Source organism: Carassius auratus, chromosome 20 (genome assembly GCF_003368295.1).
Source record: "Carassius auratus strain Wakin chromosome 20, ASM336829v1, whole genome shotgun sequence".
Classification (NCBI taxonomy): domain Eukaryota; kingdom Metazoa; phylum Chordata; class Actinopteri; order Cypriniformes; family Cyprinidae; genus Carassius; species Carassius auratus.
This window is the reverse complement of record NC_039262.1, coordinates 6,195,163-6,218,670: the sequence shown is the minus strand read 5'-3', so window position 1 is coordinate 6,218,670 and position 23,508 is coordinate 6,195,163. Positions and strand designations below refer to the sequence as shown.

At 36.0% G+C, this 23,508-nt stretch overlaps 5 protein-coding genes and 1 pseudogene across 6 annotated transcripts in view; 2 read left to right on the top strand and 4 right to left on the bottom strand.

Moving 5' to 3' along the window:
• The first annotated feature begins 785 nt into the window (after nucleotides 1-785).
• On the top strand, nucleotides 786-2,727 carry LOC113120693 (gap junction Cx32.2 protein-like). The gene is made up of 2 exons (XM_026290658.1): nucleotides 786-925; nucleotides 1,208-2,727. The coding sequence occupies exon 2, from the start codon at nucleotides 1,214-1,216 to the stop codon at nucleotides 1,949-1,951; it is 738 nt and encodes a 245-aa protein (XP_026146443.1). The 5' UTR covers nucleotides 786-925; nucleotides 1,208-1,213; the 3' UTR covers nucleotides 1,952-2,727.
• Nucleotides 2,728-3,280: 553 nt separating this feature from the next.
• gja12.1 (gap junction protein, alpha 12.1) lies at nucleotides 3,281-7,059 on the bottom strand. Its single transcript, XM_026290657.1, has 2 exons — nucleotides 6,956-7,059; nucleotides 3,281-4,701 (listed from the first exon to the last, which is right to left on the bottom strand). The coding sequence occupies exon 2, from the start codon at nucleotides 4,665-4,667 to the stop codon at nucleotides 3,912-3,914; it is 756 nt and encodes a 251-aa protein (XP_026146442.1). The 5' UTR covers nucleotides 4,668-4,701; nucleotides 6,956-7,059; the 3' UTR covers nucleotides 3,281-3,911.
• A 1,199-nt stretch (nucleotides 7,060-8,258) lies between these two features.
• Nucleotides 8,259-10,447, bottom strand: gja13.1 (gap junction protein alpha 13.1). Its single transcript, XM_026290656.1, has 2 exons — nucleotides 10,312-10,447; nucleotides 8,259-9,587 (listed from the first exon to the last, which is right to left on the bottom strand). Exon 2 carries the CDS (start codon nucleotides 9,563-9,565, stop codon nucleotides 8,705-8,707), a length of 861 nt encoding a protein of 286 aa, XP_026146441.1. The 5' UTR covers nucleotides 9,566-9,587; nucleotides 10,312-10,447; the 3' UTR covers nucleotides 8,259-8,704.
• Nucleotides 10,448-11,151: 704 nt separating this feature from the next.
• Nucleotides 11,152-12,688, bottom strand: LOC113037900 (gap junction Cx32.7 protein-like; annotated as a pseudogene).
• Nucleotides 12,689-13,504: 816 nt separating this feature from the next.
• Nucleotides 13,505-15,819, bottom strand: LOC113120689 (inactive hydroxysteroid dehydrogenase-like protein 1). Its single transcript, XM_026290655.1, has 4 exons — nucleotides 15,425-15,819; nucleotides 14,852-15,297; nucleotides 14,129-14,347; nucleotides 13,505-14,046 (listed from the first exon to the last, which is right to left on the bottom strand). The coding sequence occupies exons 1-4, from the start codon at nucleotides 15,642-15,644 to the stop codon at nucleotides 13,975-13,977; spliced, it is 957 nt and encodes a 318-aa protein (XP_026146440.1). The 5' UTR covers nucleotides 15,645-15,819; the 3' UTR covers nucleotides 13,505-13,974.
• Nucleotides 15,820-15,863: 44 nt separating this feature from the next.
• Nucleotides 15,864-23,508, top strand: part of tbc1d32 (TBC1 domain family, member 32) — a 34,360-nt gene continuing 26,715 nt past the window's right edge. The window contains exons 1-15 of one of the 2 annotated variants that reach the window (XM_026290653.1): nucleotides 15,864-16,212; nucleotides 16,704-16,937; nucleotides 17,028-17,189; nucleotides 18,147-18,324; nucleotides 18,470-18,541; nucleotides 18,646-18,771; nucleotides 19,284-19,362; nucleotides 19,472-19,575; nucleotides 19,696-19,757; nucleotides 19,852-20,002; nucleotides 20,504-20,563; nucleotides 20,897-20,999; nucleotides 22,159-22,296; nucleotides 22,397-22,486; nucleotides 23,305-23,447. In XM_026290653.1, the coding sequence (XP_026146438.1) occupies nucleotides 16,783-16,937; nucleotides 17,028-17,189; nucleotides 18,147-18,324; nucleotides 18,470-18,541; nucleotides 18,646-18,771; nucleotides 19,284-19,362; nucleotides 19,472-19,575; nucleotides 19,696-19,757; nucleotides 19,852-20,002; nucleotides 20,504-20,563; nucleotides 20,897-20,999; nucleotides 22,159-22,296; nucleotides 22,397-22,486; nucleotides 23,305-23,447 (1,623 nt within the window). In that variant the 5' untranslated portion in view covers nucleotides 15,864-16,212; nucleotides 16,704-16,782. The remainder of the gene's footprint in view (nucleotides 16,213-16,703; nucleotides 16,938-17,027; nucleotides 17,190-18,146; nucleotides 18,325-18,469; nucleotides 18,542-18,645; nucleotides 18,772-19,283; nucleotides 19,363-19,471; nucleotides 19,576-19,695; nucleotides 19,758-19,851; nucleotides 20,003-20,503; nucleotides 20,564-20,896; nucleotides 21,000-22,158; nucleotides 22,297-22,396; nucleotides 22,487-23,304; nucleotides 23,448-23,508) is intronic. The other variant, XM_026290654.1, reaches the window with a different exon arrangement.

Genomic DNA, 23,508 nt, shown 5'->3' with positions numbered 1-23,508 from the left:
TATGATATTTAAGATGATCTGGGTGATCTATAAATGGGTGGTGAGGACATTTTTAGTGCAAAATTTGTGTTTTCATGTGGCGTTTCTGTGTTTTTTCATTCAGTGTGAACAACCATATCTACACTGTACAACACCACTTCATAGAACCTCAAGAAAAGAATCCTGTTTTTCCCATTTTCTTCTATAATTATGGTTTCTGTGGAGAATGTAGGAAATAGCTGTGGTGTAACTGTACATGATAACTGGATAAAGTTCAGACGTGCATGTTACTTACGTTTACACTTCTAAACAGTTGCATTTTAATTTATTCATTTAGCAGATTAATTTATCCAAATGATTTCTTTGCTTTTGTATCACAGACGTTTATATTGAAATGAATACTACAAAAAATGCCATATCTGCGTATTTTTGAAACAGTACATTGTATGAACCTATGACAAAAACCAGCATAAAATATTGTAATGATCATGGGCTTGGACTGCATCTTTAATGCTTTGTATTATATAAGGTATTTTAACAAACCGAATTAGCAAAATGCAAACTGTCTTTCCATTTAACATTGAGTTTGTGTTTTCAAAAAGAACTTTCTATGGAAAATGTTTCATCACAGAATCTCATGCTCATGTTAAGTGGGAAGTGACTTAACATTTCTTGGTTTCGTATATTGCAACATCTCAAAGCTGGACAATGTAAAGGGTGATGTGTTGTAAAACTGTTTGCGTGATTTTGGACTGGGTATGAGTACGTGCTCAATGACCCGAAGTGATTTTTTTTTTTTTTTTTGTGGGTGGACACTAAATGAAACCTACACTTATAAAAATTACAAAACGCGTTGAAGGTCAGATCTTGAAAGACTGAAAGCTTTGATATCATCTTTTCATCTGCACACAAATAAAGAACAAGTGGACCTGTCATCATATAAAAGGTTAGTTTACTTAAAAAATGGAATAACTTAAACTGTTTTGATTATTGAGTATTGGAATTATTTTTAGAGGGGTGTGGTTGACTGTTAACTTTGATTAAGAATATCTCTTTGGATTTGAAACTTTAGTCTTTGCAACATTACAGATCTTCTTTATGCACCAATACCTTGTAACACGCCAAAGAGAAAGGAACATTTTAAATCACATAATCTAACTCCTTTAATATTCATGTAACTCCAGTTCTCCAATGTTCTAGTTTTCTTCAAAAGTCTTCTCATTTCCAGGTCAGCATGGGCGACTGGGGATTCCTCTCCAAGCTTTTAGATAAAGTGCAGTCTCACTCAACCAATATTGGCAAAGTGTGGCTGTCGGTTCTTCTGATCTTCAGGATAATGGTTCTTGGAGCTGGGCTGGATAAAGTCTGGGGAGATGAACAGTCCAGTATGGTCTGCAACATCAGAACTCCTGGTTGCTTGAACGCGTGCTACGACCACATCTTCCCCATTTCTCACATGCGATTCTGGGTGCTCCAAATCATCTTTGTGGCCACGCCAAATCTGGTCTACCTCGGCTACGTTCTGCACGTCATCCACAAGGAAAACAAACTGAGGCAGCAATTACAAAACGAGGCAGAGAAACGGGGGGTAAAAATGCCCAAATACACTGATGACAACGGGAAGATTTATTACAAAGGGAGTCTGCTTTGTGGCTATATGTTGAGTCTCATTGTCACCATTTTGTTTGAAGCAGGGTTCATTGTGGGCCAGTATTATTTAATCGGCCTTTGGATGCCCACACAGTTAGAATGTAAGGTAGATCCTTGCCCTAAGATCGGTCTGCATTGTTATACATCCCGCCCAACTGAAAAGACCGTCTTCATTATCTTCATGCTCATTGTGGCGTGTGTGTCCTTAGTCTTAAATCTAGGAGAGATGTTCTACCTGATGGGTCGTAGAGGCGAACACAAGAGGAGGACATCTGCAAGGTCTGAGATGCAGAAATTAACCCCCACCGAGACATTTTGCTGAATGAATCTTATTTACCATAAAACTTACTGTATCTACTAACTTTACAATGTCAGCACTTTTTACTTGTTAAATAAACCATATTTTTTATTGGTTTAAGGAAACAAATTATGCATTTACTCTAATCCAATTTTAACTGTTTACAACGACTATAAAAATGATGCATACATTTCGAACTATAATACCGGTGATTGTAGCAATTATTATAAACCCGCACAAATACAAATCCCCACACATTCTGAAAGATTATTGTTTTTCAAAGACCCCTGGATGTCTTCAGTCCCACCATAACTGCAGGTTGGTACCTTTTCAGAAGGTGGACTACACCATTTTATACCGTATTATGGTATAAAATACCATATTCTGCCATATTTATCCATAAAAATATGTGTGTTAAATGTTCATATTAGTACCTACATTCTTAAAAATAATGGCGCTTAAATGGTTCTTCACATCGATGCCATTCACTCAAAGACTCTTTAAAGAACCATCTCTGTCTTACCTTTTTATAATCTGAAGAAGATTATAAGAGATTATTCTTCATGGAACCATTTAGACAAAAAGTTCATTTTATGGCATTGTGAAGCACCTTTGTTTTTAAGAGTGTAAATGGTACGTTTTAGTACCTTAATGGTGCAGTATACTTTTTTATAAGGTAGGCCTAAAAGGCCCAGTGACAAATTTTGTACTTTTTTTTCTGACAGTGTAGCAATTCCAGCCATTATTGTAATATGTGAACATGTCATGTGTGCAAATATAAATAAAACATCAACCAAGCATGTTGTTTGTAAGATGCAAGAGAAATTACTAGGAAAAGTCTTTCCATCTTTCCACCACACGAGGGCGTATGAGGATTACAAATATTTCAAAGCTCTGGCAACTCAGACACCGGTGTATTTTCAATGCATAAAACATATCACTTCAGACAGATTAATACAATATTTATAGGCGTGATGAACTGAAAAAAATATATTTTTTTAACATTTAGAACATTACACCATTTTTTCTATTAAAAAATATTTTAAAGATAAATGTAAAAAAAAAAAAAATAAAAAAAAAATCCTTACAAGTGTAGAAACTTACTTAAAAGTGTTTCTTTCTTCCATAGACCCCCAAAGGGAAATATTAGGCCAGTAACAAGACACCCGAGAAACAGTGTTGGCTTCATAATGTCAAATCTTCAGTGACTCGTGACACCCTATTTGAATATTTATGAGTTAAACCTTAAAATATGCACATATTCAAATAGGACCAATTAGATTCCAACAGCACATGAGATGTGTGAAGTGCTTTTATGTGAGGAACAATGTGAGGAAAAAGGTGCCAATATATATGTTTGGATGCTCCTTTAATTTTTTGCTAAAATTAAGGAAACTAACAATTGCTGATATAGGCCTACACGTCGATCTGCACTACTCAGCAATACTTTAATATACCTTAACAAGAAAAAACATAGTAACATTATTTCAATTTTTAACACAAATAATGAAAACAGTTCATGATTAAAGCACAATGTTGTAAGTGCTAAAATTAGCGTGAGCTATGCTTTTGTAAAACAAATAATATCATATACTAACACTGCTCTCATATAGTTACATGTGGTTTGCTTTAACCAAACATAGAGAGGAAAATATGAACATATGTAAATTTACTAAATGAACAATTGTCTAAGTGTTTTATGACAATTCAAAACAAATAGAGTTTAACAAGGGTTTATAAGAAGAGATAAATAAGTCATATGACAAGACATAACTTTAAGAAATGTTAAAGTTAAATAAAATTACCTGAAATACCCTGCGGCACCATGCAGATGTTCATCAAAATTCATCCTGGTGCAAACATTGTTCAAAATACATAATCATTTGACCGCAAAACAAAATGATCACAATGAATCTGAATACCCACACCCTACATTCATTAAGCTATGGACAAGCTTACAACATCAATCTTTGCAGCCTTAAGTTTAGGTAGACTTTAAAGTTCCTGTAATGTACATCTTAGATCCGTTTAAACCTGCCGAGAACGTGCTCATCTGTTTGCTACGATGTCTCTTTGACCTGCGGCATATCAGGTAGAACATCTCGATCACGTTCAGAAGCAGAGAGGTACACGACATCACCAGCATGAAGATGATAAAGATGGTTTTCTCTGTGGGACGAGACATGTAACACTCGACCGTATAAGGGCAAGGAGATTGGGAGCATTCTATCTTAGGGATCATTACGAACCCGTAAATATAATACTGGCCTACGATAAACGCAGCCTCAAGCAAGATCTTAGCAAACAAGCTTGCTAGGTAACTACCTAACAACTGGCCCTTGATTATAACTTTGCCATGATCGTCAGTGTATTTGGTATGTTTGAGGCCTTGCTTTTCCTCATGGCTTTCAATCTGTTGTCTCAGTTTCTTTTCTTTGTGGAGGATATGCAGAACGTGGCCGAAGTATAGAAGCGTTGGTGTCGACACAAAGATAATCTGAAGAACCCAGAAGCGAATGTGGGAGATTGGAAAGGAGTGATCGTAACACACGTTTTTACAACCAGGTTGCTTAGTGTTGCAGATCATTTTTGATTGTTCGTCACTCCACACCTTTTCAGCCCCGGCTCCGAGAACCATGATCCTGAAGACAAAGAGGACAGTGAGCCACACCTTCCCAATGACCGTGGAGTGAGACTGCACTTTGTCCAGCAGCTTGGAGAGAAAGCCCCACTCTCCCATGCTTGTGCCTTTAGTATCTTCTCTGCCTGGAAAACTAGGGGAGAAAAGACAGCATTTTGAGGTGCTGGGTTTTGATATATATATATATATTATCTATTTGACCTATAAATGAATTTACTCAAAATCAAATCCCTTATGCAGTGAAAAAAAAATAAAAAAAATAATAATAATAATAAATAATGAATTTCTTAGTCAATATGTTCATCTTGTTTTCCAGTTCAAATATTTAAACTTTCTTAAATTTAAACGAGAAAAAAAAAGACTTAAGAAATTAAGACTTATATTCCAGCACTGGTACTCAGTTCCGCCCCTTCCAAATATAGCTCTTGTCTTGAGCGTACCACCACCTCTCCTTGCCCAGAACGTGCTTTTAGCGTACAGGTACAGTTAATTTGGACATCTGTTTTAATAGAACTTTTAATCCTTTGCCTTCACTGCCATTTTTCAGAGCGCCCTTCACAATGCACGCTTCCTAATTCTTCCTAGTTCGGAGTATGGAGCATGAATCATTTGAACCAGTTTGGGAGTTCAGAGCGGGATCGCGAATCATTTGAGTCAGTTCGGGAGTTCGGAGCAGCTTCGCGGATCATTTGAATCAGTTCGAGAAATCGGAGCGGGTTCGCGAATCATTTGAGTCAGTTCGGGAGTTCGTAGCGGGTTCGCGAATCATTTGAGTCAGTTTGGGGATCGCAAATCATTTGATTCAGTTCGGGAGTTCGGAGCTGCTTCGCGGATCATTTGAATCAATTCGAGAGTTCGGAGCGAGTTCGCGAATCATTTGAGTCAGTTTGGGAGTTCGTATAGGGTTCGAATCATTTGAATCAGTTCGGGAGTTCGTAGCGGGTTTGCGAATCATTTGAGTCAGTTCGGGAGTTCGTTCAAAGCGCGTTCGCGAATCATTTGAGTCAGTTTGGGGATCGCGAATGATTTGAATCAGTTCGGGAGTTCGGAGTGGGATCGCGAATCATTTGAGTCAGTTCGGGAGTTCAAAGCAGATTCGCGAATCATTTGAGTCAGTTTGGGGAACGCAAATCATTTGAATCAGTTCGGGAGTTCGTAGCGGGTTCGCGAATCATTTGAGTCAGTTTGGGAGTTCAAAGCGGGTTCGCGAATCATTTGAGTCAGTTTGGGGATCGCAAATTATTTGAATCAGTTCGGGAGTTCGGAGCGTGATTTATTTGAGTCAGTTCGGGAGTTCGGAGCTGGTTCGCGAATCATTTGAGTCAGTTTGGAAGTTTGAATGCAGTAATGCAGTAGCTCTTTCTAAGGGTATATTTTCAAAATCCTTTTGCACATTTTATTTATGTTCAGTAGTTCTTTCTAGCTCAAGCAAATCCACAAACTAATAAAAGGATTTATTGTTAAGGTTGCCTGTTGACTGCTGTATATAAAAGCTGTATATATATATATATATATATATATTTAGATATTTGTTATGAAAAACAAGACAAAAAAACTAAAAAGGAAATTCAAATTTTAGCAATGTGTTATTAGTTTTCAGTGAACTCAAGTAGAATTTTTATGCATTAAGCAATTCCAAAAAGGAGGGATTCCCATCAAGGATAGTTCATTTTAATGTTTTTTTTTTTTTTTTTAACACTGCATGGTCTTCTATTTTCCATAGGCAAAATTTTTGTGATTATTCAATGTCCAATGCTTGCTGATTGCAATCAATTATATCATGAACTCAATAAAGTCATAAATATTTTGAATCTTCACACGGCCCACAGAGTATTGGTATAAAGGCAAGATTATCAGAAAATAATTAGATAATTCTGTATACCAAAAAAAAAAAAAAAAAAAAAATACTTTTGTGGATTCTGATGTTCAGAAGATAAGAGCGTTCAAGATACGGTGTTATAAACTTAAATCGCATTAAGCAAAAAAAATATGAATTTGAATTGAACATCAAAACATACTTAGAAAGAAATTATGAGTTGCACTTCTGTTGACAAAATCAAAACGACATTGATTGCTGTATATATATATCCTCAAGGGCTCTTTGACAATGAGGAATAGAATATGCAAATAATTAGCAAGCAGATGATTCAATATCAGCTTTCAAAATAGGAAATGTTTTAACAATGTGAATGACTGACTTTTTCAATCTAGCATTCAGTTTGAAAGAGTGAATGGTTAACATTCAGAAATCACCAAAATCCGTCTGTATATCAGTACAATTTAACATGTTTAAATTATAATCAGTTTTGGTACATATTTAAAATACACAAGATCACATATAAAAGAAACACAGAAGAATTTTAAATATGGAAATTACATATTTTTACCTGTGACAGCTTGCGTCTCAGTGCGGAGCTTATTGACTGTGTTGCTCAATGATTAAATGAGATGTGTCAGGTGTAAAGATTGAACTTCAGTGCACTGGATTTCACAATGTCTGTTTTTTTTTTTTTTGGCTGCCACCTTCCTCTTGACGTCTGATTAAAGTTCCATGGCCATATTTAGGATAACAGGATGAAATTGAGTCCAAAGTTAATTATTAATCTTGTTAGAGAATCTACGAGAGATACGTGAGACAAGATCCCTGTACCTTTATATTCTCATGTACTCATGCATATAAAAGATACAGATAAATCCATCCAAAGGGGTTGATTTGTCATCACTGTGATTCATAACATTACTGAAATTTCTGAACACAATAAAAACTGTGAAGTAAAAGCCACTCTGTTTTGAATGTTTCATCATAAGAGAAGAGAACAGAATAAATATTCTCTTGGCATTCACAAGAGAAGGAGCTTTTATAACATAATGAATCTTTGCGTTTTAGTGCTTTAGGCTATTCATCTTCTATAAGATGCAGTTATTCTACGCTGAAGAACAGTGATAAAAATCAGCAGCGTGGTCATATTTGAGATATGCGAGAACAACACATATCAACGTAAAGATAACGCAACTTGCAGAGCAATACAAAGAGAATAACTAAAAAAAATGCATTTTTATGTGCATACAGTACACTCTCAGAAATAAAGGTACAACAGCTGTCACAGGAGTGGTAACTTTTCAAAAGGTGCATATTTGTATCTAAAGGGTCCATGGTTGCACTTTATTTTACAGTACGTGTACTTACATGTACTTACAGTATGGTGAACTTAAAGTGTATTTACAGTGTATTTATCTAAGAAAGTTCTGGTAACACAAGGTAACTACATGGGTTAGGGTTAGGTTTAGGGGTAGGTTCAGGGCTAGTACCTAGTTATTACATAGTTATTGTAATTACTATAATAAGTACGTAAATGGGGAACATGACTGTAAATTAAAGATTCATATTGGTACTTAAAGTGTACATATTAAAAACCTAATAGGTACAAAGTGTACCTTTTGAAAAATAAGTAAAATAAATAAAAGCACCAGCACTGCATTCATTGTTTGAATTTGTACAGAAATGTTAAAACATTCTGTGTCTTTAAGGTAAAGAGCAATTACTAAGACAGTTATTAGATGTTAGCAATCTTTAATTGTTTAATTATTAGTCTAATTAAGAAATTGTTCATTCCTTAATAGTGTTATTTTCCACCACAAGGCAACAGGTTTTAAACAGGAGAAGATATTTTGCGGGGAAAAAAGAAACTTCTGCTGATTTAAAAGTTTTATTTCAAAGAAGGATATTGTCATCATGCTCTCTAATGATCACTGACGCCAGTTTACATTCAGAATACACATTAACACAAATTAGTTTCTTTGTAACGTAAAATATGGCCAAATAAAATGACAACATCACACAAACAGACAGTGCTTAAGTCGCTTACTGACTCTTAATACATATATTTACACACAATATATACAATCATACAACAGTGAGTTTTTATATCAAAACTATCCAATTAAAAGTCAAACATGCATTGTGCACAAAATGATAAAATAATTAAATAACACTCAGTTTGAGGTGTATTATACCAATACTTCCTTTTTCAAGTGTGTAAATAATGGACCATAAGCTAAGGGCTACAAAAATCAAACTGTAGATATGTTTCTCTAAACTTGGCAGATTGGAGACATTTCGGAGATCAAGTCTAAATCTAATTGTCTTCCATCAATTGTTTTTCTTCTTTCGCCCCATCCAGGCTTCCTCCAAGACTCTGCCCGCTCTCGTACTGTTTGTTCAGTTTGTTTTGCTTCAGCGCATCTTCAGAGGTCATCCAGGATGATGGCAAACTTGCGGGGTTTTTAGCCGAAGTGATATTATGTGTGCGTTTCTTGCTGCTCCGGCATCCGACCCTGGTGCACAGCAGGTAAAACACCTCTATGACATTCAGCACCAGAGACACACAGGCTACCACTAGCATAAAGATGATGAAGATGGTTTTCTCTGTTGGACGGGACATGAAACATTCTACAGTGTAAGGGCAGGGGGATTGGGAACATGTAAACTTGGCGATCATCACAAAGCCGTATAAATAATACTGTCCGACAATGAACGCAATCTCCAAAATGATTTTAAAAAACAACTGGGTTAGATAGCTGCCGAGCAGGTTTCCTTTAATTTTGACGTGGCCACTTTCATCTGTGTATTTGGGGGCCTTCAACTTGTGGCCCTCGCCGAGATGTTGTATCTTCTCCCTGAGTTTGTTCTCTTGGTGAATGACCTGCACTGCATGGCCCAGGTACAGCAAAGTTGGAGTGGATACAAATATGATCTGCAAGACCCAGAAGCGGATATGAGAGATGGGGAACTGCCAGTCGTAGCACACGTTCTCGCAACCGGGTTGCATCGTGTTGCAAACCAAATTGGATTGTTCATCCCCCCAGACGCTCTCCGCCGCTGCTCCCAGCACCAGGATCCTGAAGATGAAAAGGACGCTCATCCATATCTTGCCGATGACGGTGGAGTGAGACTGTACTTTGTCTAATAATGCCGAGAGAAATCCCCAGTCTCCCATTTTTGCGGATACTCAGACTTTCCTGTAAAAAAAAAGACATAAGGAAGAAAAGGAAGATTAAATACAAAGTTCATTTTAGACGTAACTTAATCAATAAACCTTTAAATGATGTTCATCATTAATGGTATGCTCTTAATAGATTAATATACTTAATCATTAATAACTCCTTCAAACAAGTTGTTACTGTGCCCATAAAGAAAAGCAAAACATAAAAAAGGTTGTACGGTTAAAAGAGGTTTTATTAAGAAATGTAATAAATTAATAACAACAAACTTTAAATAAAGTATATATTTTATGAAACTATATAAAATGCATTAATGATTGTAATAAATTAACATATGGTGCAAGCATCTAAATGTACTACACAGTGTTTTTACTGGATCATGGAAATAACTTATTAATAATTATTTCTGAATCTTATTCATTGACTAAGCATCCGTGGCTACTGGTAAATCTAAAATACTTAAAAATGGATTTACATGAAATACATGCTCAATTTATCCTCTAAAACTTCACTCTGTCTATAAAACATTTACTGTATTAAAAAATGCAATTACTGAAATTGACTGATTGGATATTAGTAATTAAGCACCTAGCGTGATTAGTTGGATTCTAATGTTTTGTGTTTAATTAATTCTTAAATATTGTCTTTTCACTCCACAAGACAAACAGCTTTTTTATATGCTACATTATAACTATGTATACTTGAACAAAAATGTACAATGTAGTATTGATTTCACACTTACCTTTAGTTAGTTGTACCTCTTCCTATTAGAATCTAAGCCGCATACCAAGTGATAGCTGAGAATAGTTGAACCTTGATTTTTGGGCTTTGCTAAGTTTGCGTAATAGCTGAGAGTGGCCTGCTGTCACGTTGTCCAACGGTAAAAGAACAAGATCTTGAATGAAAGTACGCAGGAGTGCCACATTAATGATTGAAAGGCTTTTGAACAATACTTAAGTCTCTAAACCACACAACTAACATTACACTGTATTATAATTTTTTTTTTAAAGTATCTATACGTGTATATGATTTTAAGGTACTTTAATACTTTTATTCATCAGATATTCATAGAATTGAAGTTACACTAAAGACATTACATAATGTTACAAAAGAATTATATTTCAAATATATGCTGTTCTTTTGAACTTTATCAAAGAATCCTGAAAGAAATAATGATTTCAACAAAAATATTAAGCAGCAAAACTGTTTTCAACATTGATAGTAATCATTTTTTTTTTTTTTTTTTTGAGCACCAAAGCAGCATATTAAAATTATTTCTAAAGGATCATTTGACAGTGAGTGGAGTAATGGCTACTAAATATTCAGGAATAATTTGTATTCTAAAATATAATAAAATAGAAAACTGACTTATTTATCAAATTGTTGTTGATCAAATAAATTCAGTTTTTATTATTTCCGCCTTAAAAAAATATTTTTTCCCCTAAATACAGAAAGGGAGCAGAAACAACAACAACAACAACGACACAATTTGATGCTTTACTTTTATTGAACATTTCTACAGAGTACAATTTCAGACTTAAATGAGAAAAGAAGAAAAACAAAAACAGACAAGCATTTCCAGCAATACATTATTGATTTGTTAAACATAGAGAGAGTCATAGTGTGCTTGAAGTTGGGGGGTCTTGACCATGCACAAGTCTCTTGGATCAGTGGCTGTTTGCTCAAGTTGACCGTGTGAAAGCCTTTGTGTACAGAGACCTGCTAAACAGATATGGACTTTTGGCATGTCAGCACTGAGGTTCTCTGAAGCCACGCTCTTGGCTGCCTCATTGCAAGCTCCCTCCTCTGAAGCTTTAGCTCATGGTGCATCAAGTATCACATGATCTGTAGTTTTGAAGTCCTTCCTGTTTACAACCGGGGTCACAGGAGTGATGGCATAGTCCTTTTTGCAACTGAGACACTCGTTGACATAAAGATATTAGATCTCAATCACATTAAGGAGTAGAGAGAGGCAGGCCACCATCAGCGTAAAACCAAATGACAATGGTTTTCTCAGTAGGCCTCAACAAGTAACAGTCCACCTTGTGAGGACATGGAAAACGGCCACAGACATATTGGTGCTGAAGAATGAAGCCATAAAGGTAGTACTGGCCTAAGATGAAACCCATCTCTAAAAGAATCTTGCAATGCAAACTCAGAATGTATCATCTCAAGAGATGCCCCTGAAGGTTGACCTTCCCATTGTCCCTGCTGTACTCAGGAAATCCGTGGCCCAGGTAGGTCAGAGTAGATGATCTGCAGTAACCAGAAGCGGATGTGTGAGATGAGGAACACCTGGTCATAGCAGACATTCTCGCAGCCCGGCTGCTCTGTGTTGCACGTGAAGTCCGACTGCTCGTCAGTATCATGTATCACAGTATCATGGCACCGGCGCAGAGGACTACAATGCTAAACACAAACAGGAAAGTGAGACAGAATTTTCCCACCACCATTGACTGCGCATGGACTCTATCCAGCAGTCTTCAGAGAAAGTCCCAATCACCCGTCTTAAATGCTAATTGAATTCCTGAAAGAAAGGACAATATCGTTTATTGGACATTGCAGTTCGGCAATTTACATGCAACGATGCTCATAATTGGTTTTCACACATTTTATGCAAGCACTCTTTATGGATTCAGAAAATACTGTGTTAAAAGGTCTGGAGGCATAAGTTGAACATACATTTTCTTTTTCTTCTTCTTTTTGTTTTAACCATTTTTGCCATTCAAAAGTTTTGGGTTAATAAAACTCTTTCATGTTAGTGGAATAAGTCTTATAGTAACCAAGGCTGAATTTATTTGGTCAAGTATCCATTAAAACAGTTACAATATGAAATATTGTAAGAATCTTATATATTTAAGAATTTATTTCATTTCTGTGATGGCAAAGATGAATTATTCAGCATTATTACTCCAGTCTTGACTATTATCCACGTTGAAAACAGTTGTGCTGCTTACCAAGTTTAATAAGACGGAGATGAAGTTTCACCCGCTCAGTGAGGGCTCCAGGGAGATGGTATAACAGGTTTTCTCAAAGCCTCCTTTTCATAAAGAGGCAGCTTTTGAAACAATTATGACATTATCAGTATGTGAACTACTACCAGTTCTCAGCCTTGACATCTGGAATTGGAAGATTTAGTCATGTATGTTCTAATGGGTTTTGTATGTAAGTTTATATGACATGCATTATATAATAGCTTTTGTTTTATATATTGTACTACACGTCTTTACATTCCTGCACTACTCCAATCTTAATATTGTAAGTAATTGTTTTCAAAAAGGTTTTCTAAACATACTCCTTTGCTCACCAGTCTTTCAGCCGCATATTCGGCGCCCCCTCCCCTCCATCCTGGACATTTTCACGATACACAGTGCTCTATTCACCGTTTACCCTGAAATACCTCTTTTACACAATGTCATGTACAGTATTTATGTAAAGTACTTGTATTGTTTGTCTTAGATTATGTATAGTCAACTATTATAGTATACTGTATGTATAGTTAGATTACAGCTTTCAGTAGGTTTGCTATGTACTGCATAGGTTCAAAATAGTTTCTTACTTCTATTGTTGTATGTTCATATTTGTGTTTAATAATCTAGAACCATGGTCCTGTCAGACATTTCATTCCACTGTATGTCCACTCATAGCAGAATAACAATAGAACTTTACTTGACCTATGTTAATATTACATGAGTAAAGTGCATTACGTGTTCTTGGCAGTAGACTTTCTACACTTTCAAAGATAATACTGGCTGTGTGAGCATGACTGGAGTTTATACAATGGATTGTATAAACTCTTGTCATGCTGACAGCATATATAAATCTTGGACCTTTTATCTATTACGAAGTAATTTTACAACATAGATTTGATCTATTGCAAAACACTTTCATGTAGTTTTAAACTGCATTACAGTTAATGAAGACGATATCAGAATTTAAACATTCAAGCTTTTTATTGATAATTTCATAGCTGCAACAAAGAAATTAGATACACTGTAGTAATATATACTCAATATCTACTGTATTGAGTATAGCCAGTACACTCAAAAACACTTGGAATCTAAAATAAATATTTAATTTAAAACTTCTTTTTTTAATATATGAATCTGACCTTTGCAAATAAATAAAGAATGGATTAAAGAAAAAGAAAAAAACAGTAGTAAATAAACATTATAGATTTGTTATCACGTTCCAACCTCTCGAGCAACTTTTTTATATTTGTGCAAACAAATATACTGAAAAAAATGAGGCATTTCACTCAGAACTCAGTATAAGGCGGTAAAGGGACTGGGTGAGTAGTTGATTTTCAGTTTCAACCCTTTCATCACTCATGTTATTATGAGTCTGGTCAAAATCAACTTTGCAAAATCAACTTGGTCTTTCACATGGAGGGGAAACATCCCTGTTAGGTGGCCCTCGTGAATATGCGTGATCCCAGCATCCATACCCACTCTGGCATGCACTGCACCAGTCGAAACTAGACAAAGAAAAGCACAGAAATACTAAATACACACATACCTTATAATATAGAAAGTTGTCTACAATGATTGCTTGACTACCTGTATGGCGTGAGGCCAGTATCCCGTGGTTCGGTGAGAGATGCCTAGAGTTGAAAGAGCATGGCTGGCATACACTTGTGGGCTCGGCTCCAGCCAGCCAACAGGACTGTAACCCTCAGATGCTTGAGATGAGACTCTGAAAGGCAGCAAACTCTGCACAAAGACTCCTCGATGGCCATATTCATAGTGCAGAGAGCGACTGAAGTTATCAAGAAAAGCCTGTGGGGGATTTAAAATGCGAGGGAATCATAAGACAAATTAAAACAGTGTACAGTATATAGAGTGCTGCAGAGATGACATTTTGGTAGGCTAAAAAACAACAACTCTGGTTCCATTGTCCTGATTCCTGAAGTAAAAGGTCATCATGCCAAACTCATCTACTCACTAGTCAACTTTTACAGTCTCACTGCGTTAATAGTCCCACTATAAACTACTCCAACTCAAACTTTCAGAGAAAAGAGCTGTTGTTAAAGTCATGTGATAAAGTCATGTGACCATGGTGTAGTTCTGTAGTTTAAATTCTATTGTGTTCATTTGTGAAGATTATCATGATTATCCAAACATGGAGAATTACTTTTTTAGTCACAGAGCTTATTTTCTGCAATAATCCAAAATCCTGTAAAATCCTGTTGGGGTGTTGTCAAGAAAACCATGGTAATGCTCACTTCCTGATTGGTCTACAAAAATACATTGTCATGGCAGGAAAACGAGTAAAGATCTGACCGTAGATGCAGAAAGAGCAGCCTTTCTGGAAGTCAGACACAAGCAGCGCCCATCAGAAATGTTGACCACTGCTCCTTTTCCCCTTTCCACCATATTGGGCAGTGCCATACGGGTGACAAGAGTGGCAGCTACTATATTTCTATTGATAGTGTCCCACAACATAGACTCAGATATGTCCATAAAGCCTTGAGAGAGGTCCAGAGATCCATCCAGACTGTTAACAATAACTCCAATATCTTTACCGCTAATGGCATCTTTAATAGGTTTGCAGGCTGAGTGGCCCTGACTGAAATCAGCTTCAATTAAAATGGCCTCTACCCCGTATGTGTCTGAAATGGCTTTGGCAGTGTCAGCTAAGTTACTGGTGTCACTGCTGATCAGAATCACACAGATGCCATGCCTGGCCAGTTCCTCCGCATATGCCTTTGCTATTGCCTCTGAAGCACCTATTGGAAGAAGGGGTCATTTTTGTCAATTTAAGTTTGGTAAATATCAGTATGCAGTATTATAACACTAAAGTTCAATGCATGAATTAGATAATCAAACATGATGATTATTCGCTTTTAAACCTACCACATATAAGAGCCCATTGTCCATACTGCTGACTAAGATCTCTATGGGAGACAAGACGAGGAATAAAGTGAAGCCTTATCAGACTATAGCAGTCCCTCATAAATATCACAGCCTTGCTGGCTGTGTAACACGCACCCACGAGCGCCAGCGTTTCCACATAACAACTGCACGATCTGGCAATTTCTCTATACAAAAGCTGGAAGCTGTCAACAGCAGCCATTATAAGCTGAAATGCTTACAATTATTTACTCTATATGAGTTGCCAACGAAAAATAATATTCTTTTTAATTCAACGAGTTAGTTTGCACTCAACTAGCTAGAGTACGTTTGTTAATACGAGTACTATTTCACCAGATTCTCCTCCTTGGATTTGTCACACAACGTGAATCAGGAAACCCGGAACATTTAAAAGTCACGTGATACACTCGCGTCACGTGACCAACACTGGTGTTTTCAGTCAGCGTCACACAAATGCAAACATCACCTTTATTCGTATTTCTGCGGTTTTATATTATTTATTTTTACAGTATTCGCTAACGTAAACGTTTAGACACCGGATATATTCTTACGGTTGCACCGTGAAGGTAATGTTTTGCAAATAACGGGTGTTTTAATGCGGATGATTTAGCTCAGCTGGGCTTGTTTCCATAGAAACGTGTAGTGCTAACAGATGCTAAGCTGATTTATACACAGCGCCGTGCTTTATGAAACGACTGATTATGAAAGATTTTTAATGTTATGGAAGCGACGTAGCTCAGCTGTTTGGACATGATGTGAAATTATTGCAGGTAATGTTTGAAACTGTGAGCTGTATGTGTAATCTATATTTCTTTATGAGAAAATATAAGCTTAATACCAACAGTTGAATTCTGAACATCTCAAGTTTAAGTACTTACATGATATTTAATGACATGGGATGGGATATGATGTAGCCTAAATGTTATTATCAGTGTATCCATGTTTGATATTATTAGAGATATTAGGTAGCCTTGTGTATGTAGATAAACCAATCAAATTTGAGCACACAAGACATGATTCTATGTTTCTTAAGATTTGGAAATGGCTTTCATGTTTGAAATTAGTTTTATAGACAAATGCAATTTGTAGCTACATATTAATTTAATCTTTAAAAAGTATTGTTTATTTTACTGTATTATGGAATGTGTCCGATACCAAAGGAAAAGCAGCAAACAATCCTTCAAAATCATTCCAGGAATCTAAACTTTGTGGGAATATATAACGCATAGATTGTCTATACTTCCCACCATTGCTACTACAGGTCAAGCACACCTTACTTAGCACCTTGTTTCACAAGGAGACCCCCTGTAGAGAAGAGCTGATCACACCCCTGAGAAGCGATGTCTCAGTTCTCCAGCGAGGATGAGGCGGAGCTCCAGAGCCTGCTGCGAGAGCTCCTGAAAAGTGTCAAAGATAGAATCTCAGGAGCACCATCAGTAGAATGTGCGGAGGAGATTTTGCTTCATTTGGAGGAAACTGACAAGAACTTTCATAAGTGAGAGACCTTTTTCTTCCAGTACATGTTAAGCCTGATTGTGATTACTGTTTGTTTGATCTGTTTTCATGACCTCTCTCTGTTTTCCAGCTATGAATTTGTTAAGTACCTGCGGGCATATGTAGAGAGCAGTTTGGGAACTGTTATTGAAGAAGAGACTGAGAATTTCACCAGGGGTGATGGTCATGCTATTGGGCCGGGACAGGACACCCTGGTCCACGCTGTTACGAAGAGGACTAGGGAGTCCGCACAGTATGTGTTTTTATGACTCTGGTTACCAAGTGTTTATTTTTTATAAGATGTTTTTGTGGATGTTTGCTCACTGCATGATGCAAACATATCTGAACCAATGCAACGGAGAAAGTAAATATTGTCAGGAATCTTTTGAAAATGAAAATAATGATGTAATGCTGTGATGAAAGTCAACGTACCATGTGTTTTCCCGATGTAACTAATAAGATGTTTTATTAAACACTTCACTTTCTCATTTCATGATGCAAAAATTATTTCACATAATTTTCTCCATAAATATTTTCAAAGCTCTTTCAATAAAAATTCTAAGCCATGAATCAAACTAGCCATCTTCCGAATAAATAAACATTACAGTCACTGATTTTAAACAGAGAACAGGCTCAAGACTATGTAAATAATGTCTTATAGGATAAAATTAACTATGGATCCCATAAAGCATTGCAAATTACATAAATTAATCTGAGCCAACAAGAGGATATATATATATATATATATAAGTACAATAAAGTTAGGGGTAGGTAAGAAAAAAAAAAATTGTTCTTGTGCTCGCCAATCATTTACATAATATAAAAAAGGTAGTCTGCGTTAGTACATGATGTAACTACAGAAGAGTCAAGTTTTAAATAGGAAAACTATTGAAACTCTTTGGTCATTTTTGAGCTAGATGCTAACGGTCTAATCAGATTCAATGATCTATGCTAAGCAAGAAGTACTACCGCCAGACCCAGAGATCAGCTGAATGGATTCAAAATCGGATAAAACTCAGCCTATAATAAAGAAATAAAAATACAATACAATACAATACTCAAGTAAATGCATTCCGTTACTGTCGTAACTTGATTATGGTATTATGACTGATTCATGGGAGTGATTTCTGTTTTTATTGTTTCGGCGATATCTCCGAGTATGGGTAGTTAAGTACATCGTATGTGTTTTTTTTTTTTTTTTTATCTGTAGGTATAAACAGATGATGCAGACTTTGAAACAGACCATGATGGTGGTTGTGGAATCACTGATCAATAAATTTGAGGAAGATCAGCTGAAGAAAGAGGAAATGGACAGGAAGAGCCAACATGAGCAGTCAAGCAGTCATTACACTGACAACTGCTCTGACAGTGACTCTTCATTCAATCAGGTTGTTGTTATATAAGTTCAGATATGTTACAGAGGCTTCTATTGTTTCTTGGACAAGCATATCATTGTGATTATCTCCGCCTTTTTCACTCTATGACTGTACATTCATACCATAAACTTAATCACTAAATGATTTCAACACGCAGAGCTATGCATTTATCAAGCATGAACAACTTCAAGTCATCGCCGAGAAGCTTGACCCCGGTAGACCACGAGAGGTGAAATCTATTGACACACCCACTTCCCATAGTTTCAATTGTAGAAAGAGAACAGTCATTCTGATTCAGAGGTGATGTGGTCATCCTGGACTGTTTAATTGCAGGTTCGCTTGGAAGCTTTGCAGTCTTTGTGCTATGCCCCTCCCTCTGATGTCCTGAGCTGTGAAAGCTGGACTGGCCTGCGCCGAAATCTCTCTGCTGCACTCACTGACCCTGACCCTGAGCTCAGCGTAAGAGATAAGTGCTAAATAAGCACTGACCTTAGCCATACCCTGAACAACAAAATAGTTTCCTTAGCTGCTTAATGTGGAAATACAAGGGCCAACATTTACAAGCAGTTGACAGAGAAGAGGTGTCATGTGAAAATGGGAGGCCATGACCTATTCTACTAACAGTATTACTTTAATATAAGTATTGTGAACCAGGGTTGTTATAATCAACTAAAACTAAAAACATGTAAAAAATCATTACTTGAAATAAAATAATTAAATGAAGTAAAATAAAACTTACTAAAAAACCCTAAACATTTTATCTTAGTTTAAATTGGTGTACTCCAGTAACTGAAACTAAGTGAAATATATATACTATATACATTTTATTAATAATATAAACTATATAGAAAAAAAAATAGAAACACATTAAGAATTAAACTGTATTTCTAAACGAATTCAGAATATGAATTAATACATATTATCAGGATGGTCCTAAATAACACTGTTGTTAACATGTTGTGCTTTCACAGGATAAAGTCCTTCAGTTTTTTGCAAAAACATTTTCCTCTTCTCCATTAAATGTGACTAAGGATATCTACAGTACCATAGGTAATAGATTAACCTTATTTTAGCAGTATGAAGTATCTTTTAATATTCAGTATGTACAGTATGTGAACGTCAGTCCGCCAGTGTCAACGGTGTCAACATCTCTCTTCAGCTAAAAGCTTGGAGGCTCATTTCCTCTACCATAAGTTGAGTTTTCCCAGCGGCTCTACAAGTATTGATGCGAACAGACCAGATATGGCCCGTCTCCTCAAACAAGTATGTGACATTTCCTTCCTCCTATGAATGAAGAGAAGTAAAGTTTAGCTAGCTTGGATACAAATATGAATAAAGTTTCGCTTGCTTGTATAAAGATGAGTTTCTTTCTGGTCATTCTAGATGAGATTAATAAATGACTTTCAGAAGGAGGTGACAACATTTTGGATACGCCATCCTGAGAAGTGAGCGTTCACATTTCCCAAATATTGTATGCTGTGTCTTTATTGTGTCAGATTGGCTTAAATAGAAATGATTTTTGTTCCCCTTGTGCTCTAGGTACATGGAGGAAATCATTGAGAACACCCTCTCTCTTCTCGCTCTGCATTCTGAACAGGGCATGAGCAGCCCCGGCTCAGAAAAATCCCTAGAGCCTATACACTTAATCTCTCTGCTAGATATCAAAGCCACCTGGTTTAAGAAATGGATGGTGAGCCAAGGTTTTATCAAAGAATAAACAAAACCAAAAAAACTAAACGCACATACCATTTTCGAAATAAATATTTTTGAATTTTAACTTTACTTTTTTTCATTAAAACAAAGGAACATGCCTTGAATATATCTTGAGTTGATTTTTCTTATAACAATAACTACATTAGTCATAATGTTTTTATTATTGTAAGCACAAAATTAATTTATGTTCTGTTAATATAAATGCTGTAAATGTTTTAAATTACGTAAGGGTCGTTATTGCCTGACAATTTTATCGGTTTAGTCTGGATTTTTTAAACTTTGAGTATTATTTATTGTTCTTGGTATGAACAGGTCTTTTACACTTAAAACAGGAAAACTTTCAGTTCAGTTTACTCTGAAATTCAATTGCTTCTCAAGTAAATTTACCTTTTTTCAGGTTGTTTAGGTACGTTTCCTGTGAAATAATGTATACAGTATGTAATTCTGTTAAAACGGATGTCAAATTATTGTCTCCTAGCATGGCTACTACAGCAGAACTGTTGTCTTAAGACTTCTGGAGAGGAAATACAAGACTTTGGTGAGTTATACCATGTAGTTATACCATGCAGTAAAAACTATAGTAGACTATAAAAAAATATTACACTACATTGTTGTCACGTGATTTTATGAGCATGTTTTAACGATGTACATCTAAAATATGCAATAGCACAGTATTCATTCTCTACATTGTAGAAATTATAAGTTATTTTGTCGTATTATAATTTTCTATTCCGAACATAATCAACATTCACTGGCTTAAATTTCAGATTAGTTTAAATGTAATTGGTGAAATGGACAGTTTTTCTTTCAGTGCTAATGATATAATGTATTCAAGTAATTAATAATGGATTTTATGGATCCTTTTCCCCAGATTGTTAATGCTCTGCAGCAGTGCATTTATTACTTCGATTCCTGTGATGCAGTTAGAGAAGAAACCTTGGAAATTATCCACAGCCTTGAACATCAGCAGATTGGTACGGCTGAACTTTTACCCACAATCTGCACATGGAGTCTCATACTTTATCTGACAGATGGCTTATGTTCCCCTGTATGCTGCTACAGACTGTCCTCTCATGGTCAACTAGCTAGATTATCATTGCCAGAGATAATTCCAAGAATTTGTGGATAGTGAAGAGCTTTACGAGAATTCTGATTCTGTATTGTAGTTGGAAGATTCGCATGAAAAACAAAAACAAATCACCAAAGCAAGCACACAGTATGTACTTGATCTTCTGCTGTATTCACCAGCCATAGCAATCAGACTTTCAAACCGCCCACAGCTGTAAAACATTCATAACACATCAGCAGTATTCAAAAGATGCTTATCTAGTTTCTGTAATCAGGGTCAGTTTATGTTTGTTTCACAGTCACTTTGGTTACTCGTATAGTATTACAACAAATTAAAGAGGTCACATTTCAGTGGAATCAATCTACCTTATCTTTAAAAGGTCAAAACACTTGTAAAATATCTAACTGGTGAATATCATAGAAACATACAGATGACATTTAAAAAAAGGAAAAAAGATAATCCATCATTTTCATTGCAATTCAGCACATTTCCGTTCACAAATTCTCAGTTGTTTAACGTACAGACATTTTAATGTTGCTTGTTTAAATTTACTTCTGCTCATAATGAGGATTCCGATTAGATGATTGCAGTTTATTTATTTTAATCAGCATAAATCAAATGAGGTATACCATCATCTATCAATACACAAAAATCATAATTACAGTATGGAGAATAACTTTTTTGCATTATGGGAGCCATTGGAGGAAATGTACTTACTGTAATTTGTCATGAGAATTACATTAAAAAACTCAGAATATTTTTTTATTTTATTTAAAATTAAATTAAAAATATTTATCTTTATGCTTTTCTATTTACAAAATATTATTTAATTGGTTTATAAATTTGAAGCAGTATTTAATTTCTTTCTTCTGATTATGGAATTCAGAAAAATAATCCTAACCACTCCACTTCTTCTCTAATGCTTTTTAAATATTCAACCTTTCTGCTCTCAGGTTTTTTTTAAGATTTCAGTGCTAATTTAGAAACAGGAGGTCACATGCAAATGACTGAATCCATTTAGAGCATGCTCTACGAATGAGATGTTCTTGTGTTTTGCCCCTCAGGCCCTGCTCGGAGAACTCTCTACACTTCTAAAGAGCTGGAGTTTGTTTACCTCATTCACTCGCTGTGTGTGCTCGGGAGGCTTGTGATGTACACTAATGGAAGGAAACTTTTTCCCATTAAAGTGAAGAAGCGGAGAGGTAGGTTCAGAGGGGAGGAAACATACTCAGATTGTGGATAATGTTTGAGAAGAACAACTCTGACTCACTAAACTATCTCTACATTTGTTGTCTGTTTCAGATCCGGTAACTTTGACCGACTTGGTTGTGATTCTGATCAATATCATGTACCAACACCCAAAACCATCCTGCGGTGAGATGACACATGCAGGTGCGTTATAAGAATACTAGAGAAATCAATTCTGATCGACTCTAGCTCAGAATCAACCACGCCTGTGTCTTAAAGTCTAAGCATGGGATCTTTATGACTTTTTATGTAGATGTTAGTGCTGATGTGGGTGTGTCAAATCAACCATCTCATAGTGACATTACTGTTAGTGCCAGGATAAACTTTTATTATATCTTCTTCTGGTTAATGTCCCTCACTTCTCTGGGAAAATAAATGACTCAGTCTTATCAAGAAAACTTAGTTACAGCATTTTATTATGTGGGACTGATTATTAATTAGTTAAAAATATTAATCTGTCATCGTTTACTCAATCTTGTGTCATTCCAAACCTATATGACTTTCTGTCTAGCATGGAATAGCATGGAACACGAACTTTTTGAATAATATCCATGTCCCTTTTAATGTTTGAAACCTTCAATCCCCATCTATTGTAGTTGCATCGAAAACATTGACCCTCAGATTATTCAGCATTTCTCATTTTGGGTTCCACAGTGGAAAGAAAGTCTTACAAATTTGGTGCATATGATGATAGAATTCTCATTTTCAGGTGAACCAGGCTTTAACCATGTAGCATTAAGCACAAATCACATATTGAAGCACATAATTTTTTAGAGAGAGGCTATGTTTTTTTTTTTTCCCATTTCTTTTTCTTATTGGGCAGTTTGTGCTGCACTTTAAATCATTCATTAACTGAGCTCTGCAGTAACACTTAAGGCCGATAACAAACAAGGTGTCCTGAAGCTCCTAACAAGTTTTCACAGACGTGTGTATGTGTGTGTTTGTTTGTGTGTATTCTCTAGACTCCCTGTCCCCCACTAATCTTGTGATGGAGGTGTTAAGGACCCTGTGTGACCGCACTGAGTGTGCTGTGGAGTGTCTCTACCAGGTCCCTGTCATAGAAACTCTCCTGGCTCCTGTTATCTCCCTGCTCAAAGGAAAGCTGGTCAGCACAACGTGAACACTCCCTTCAGCACGTAATCAAGAGTCTAGACATGATTATGAAA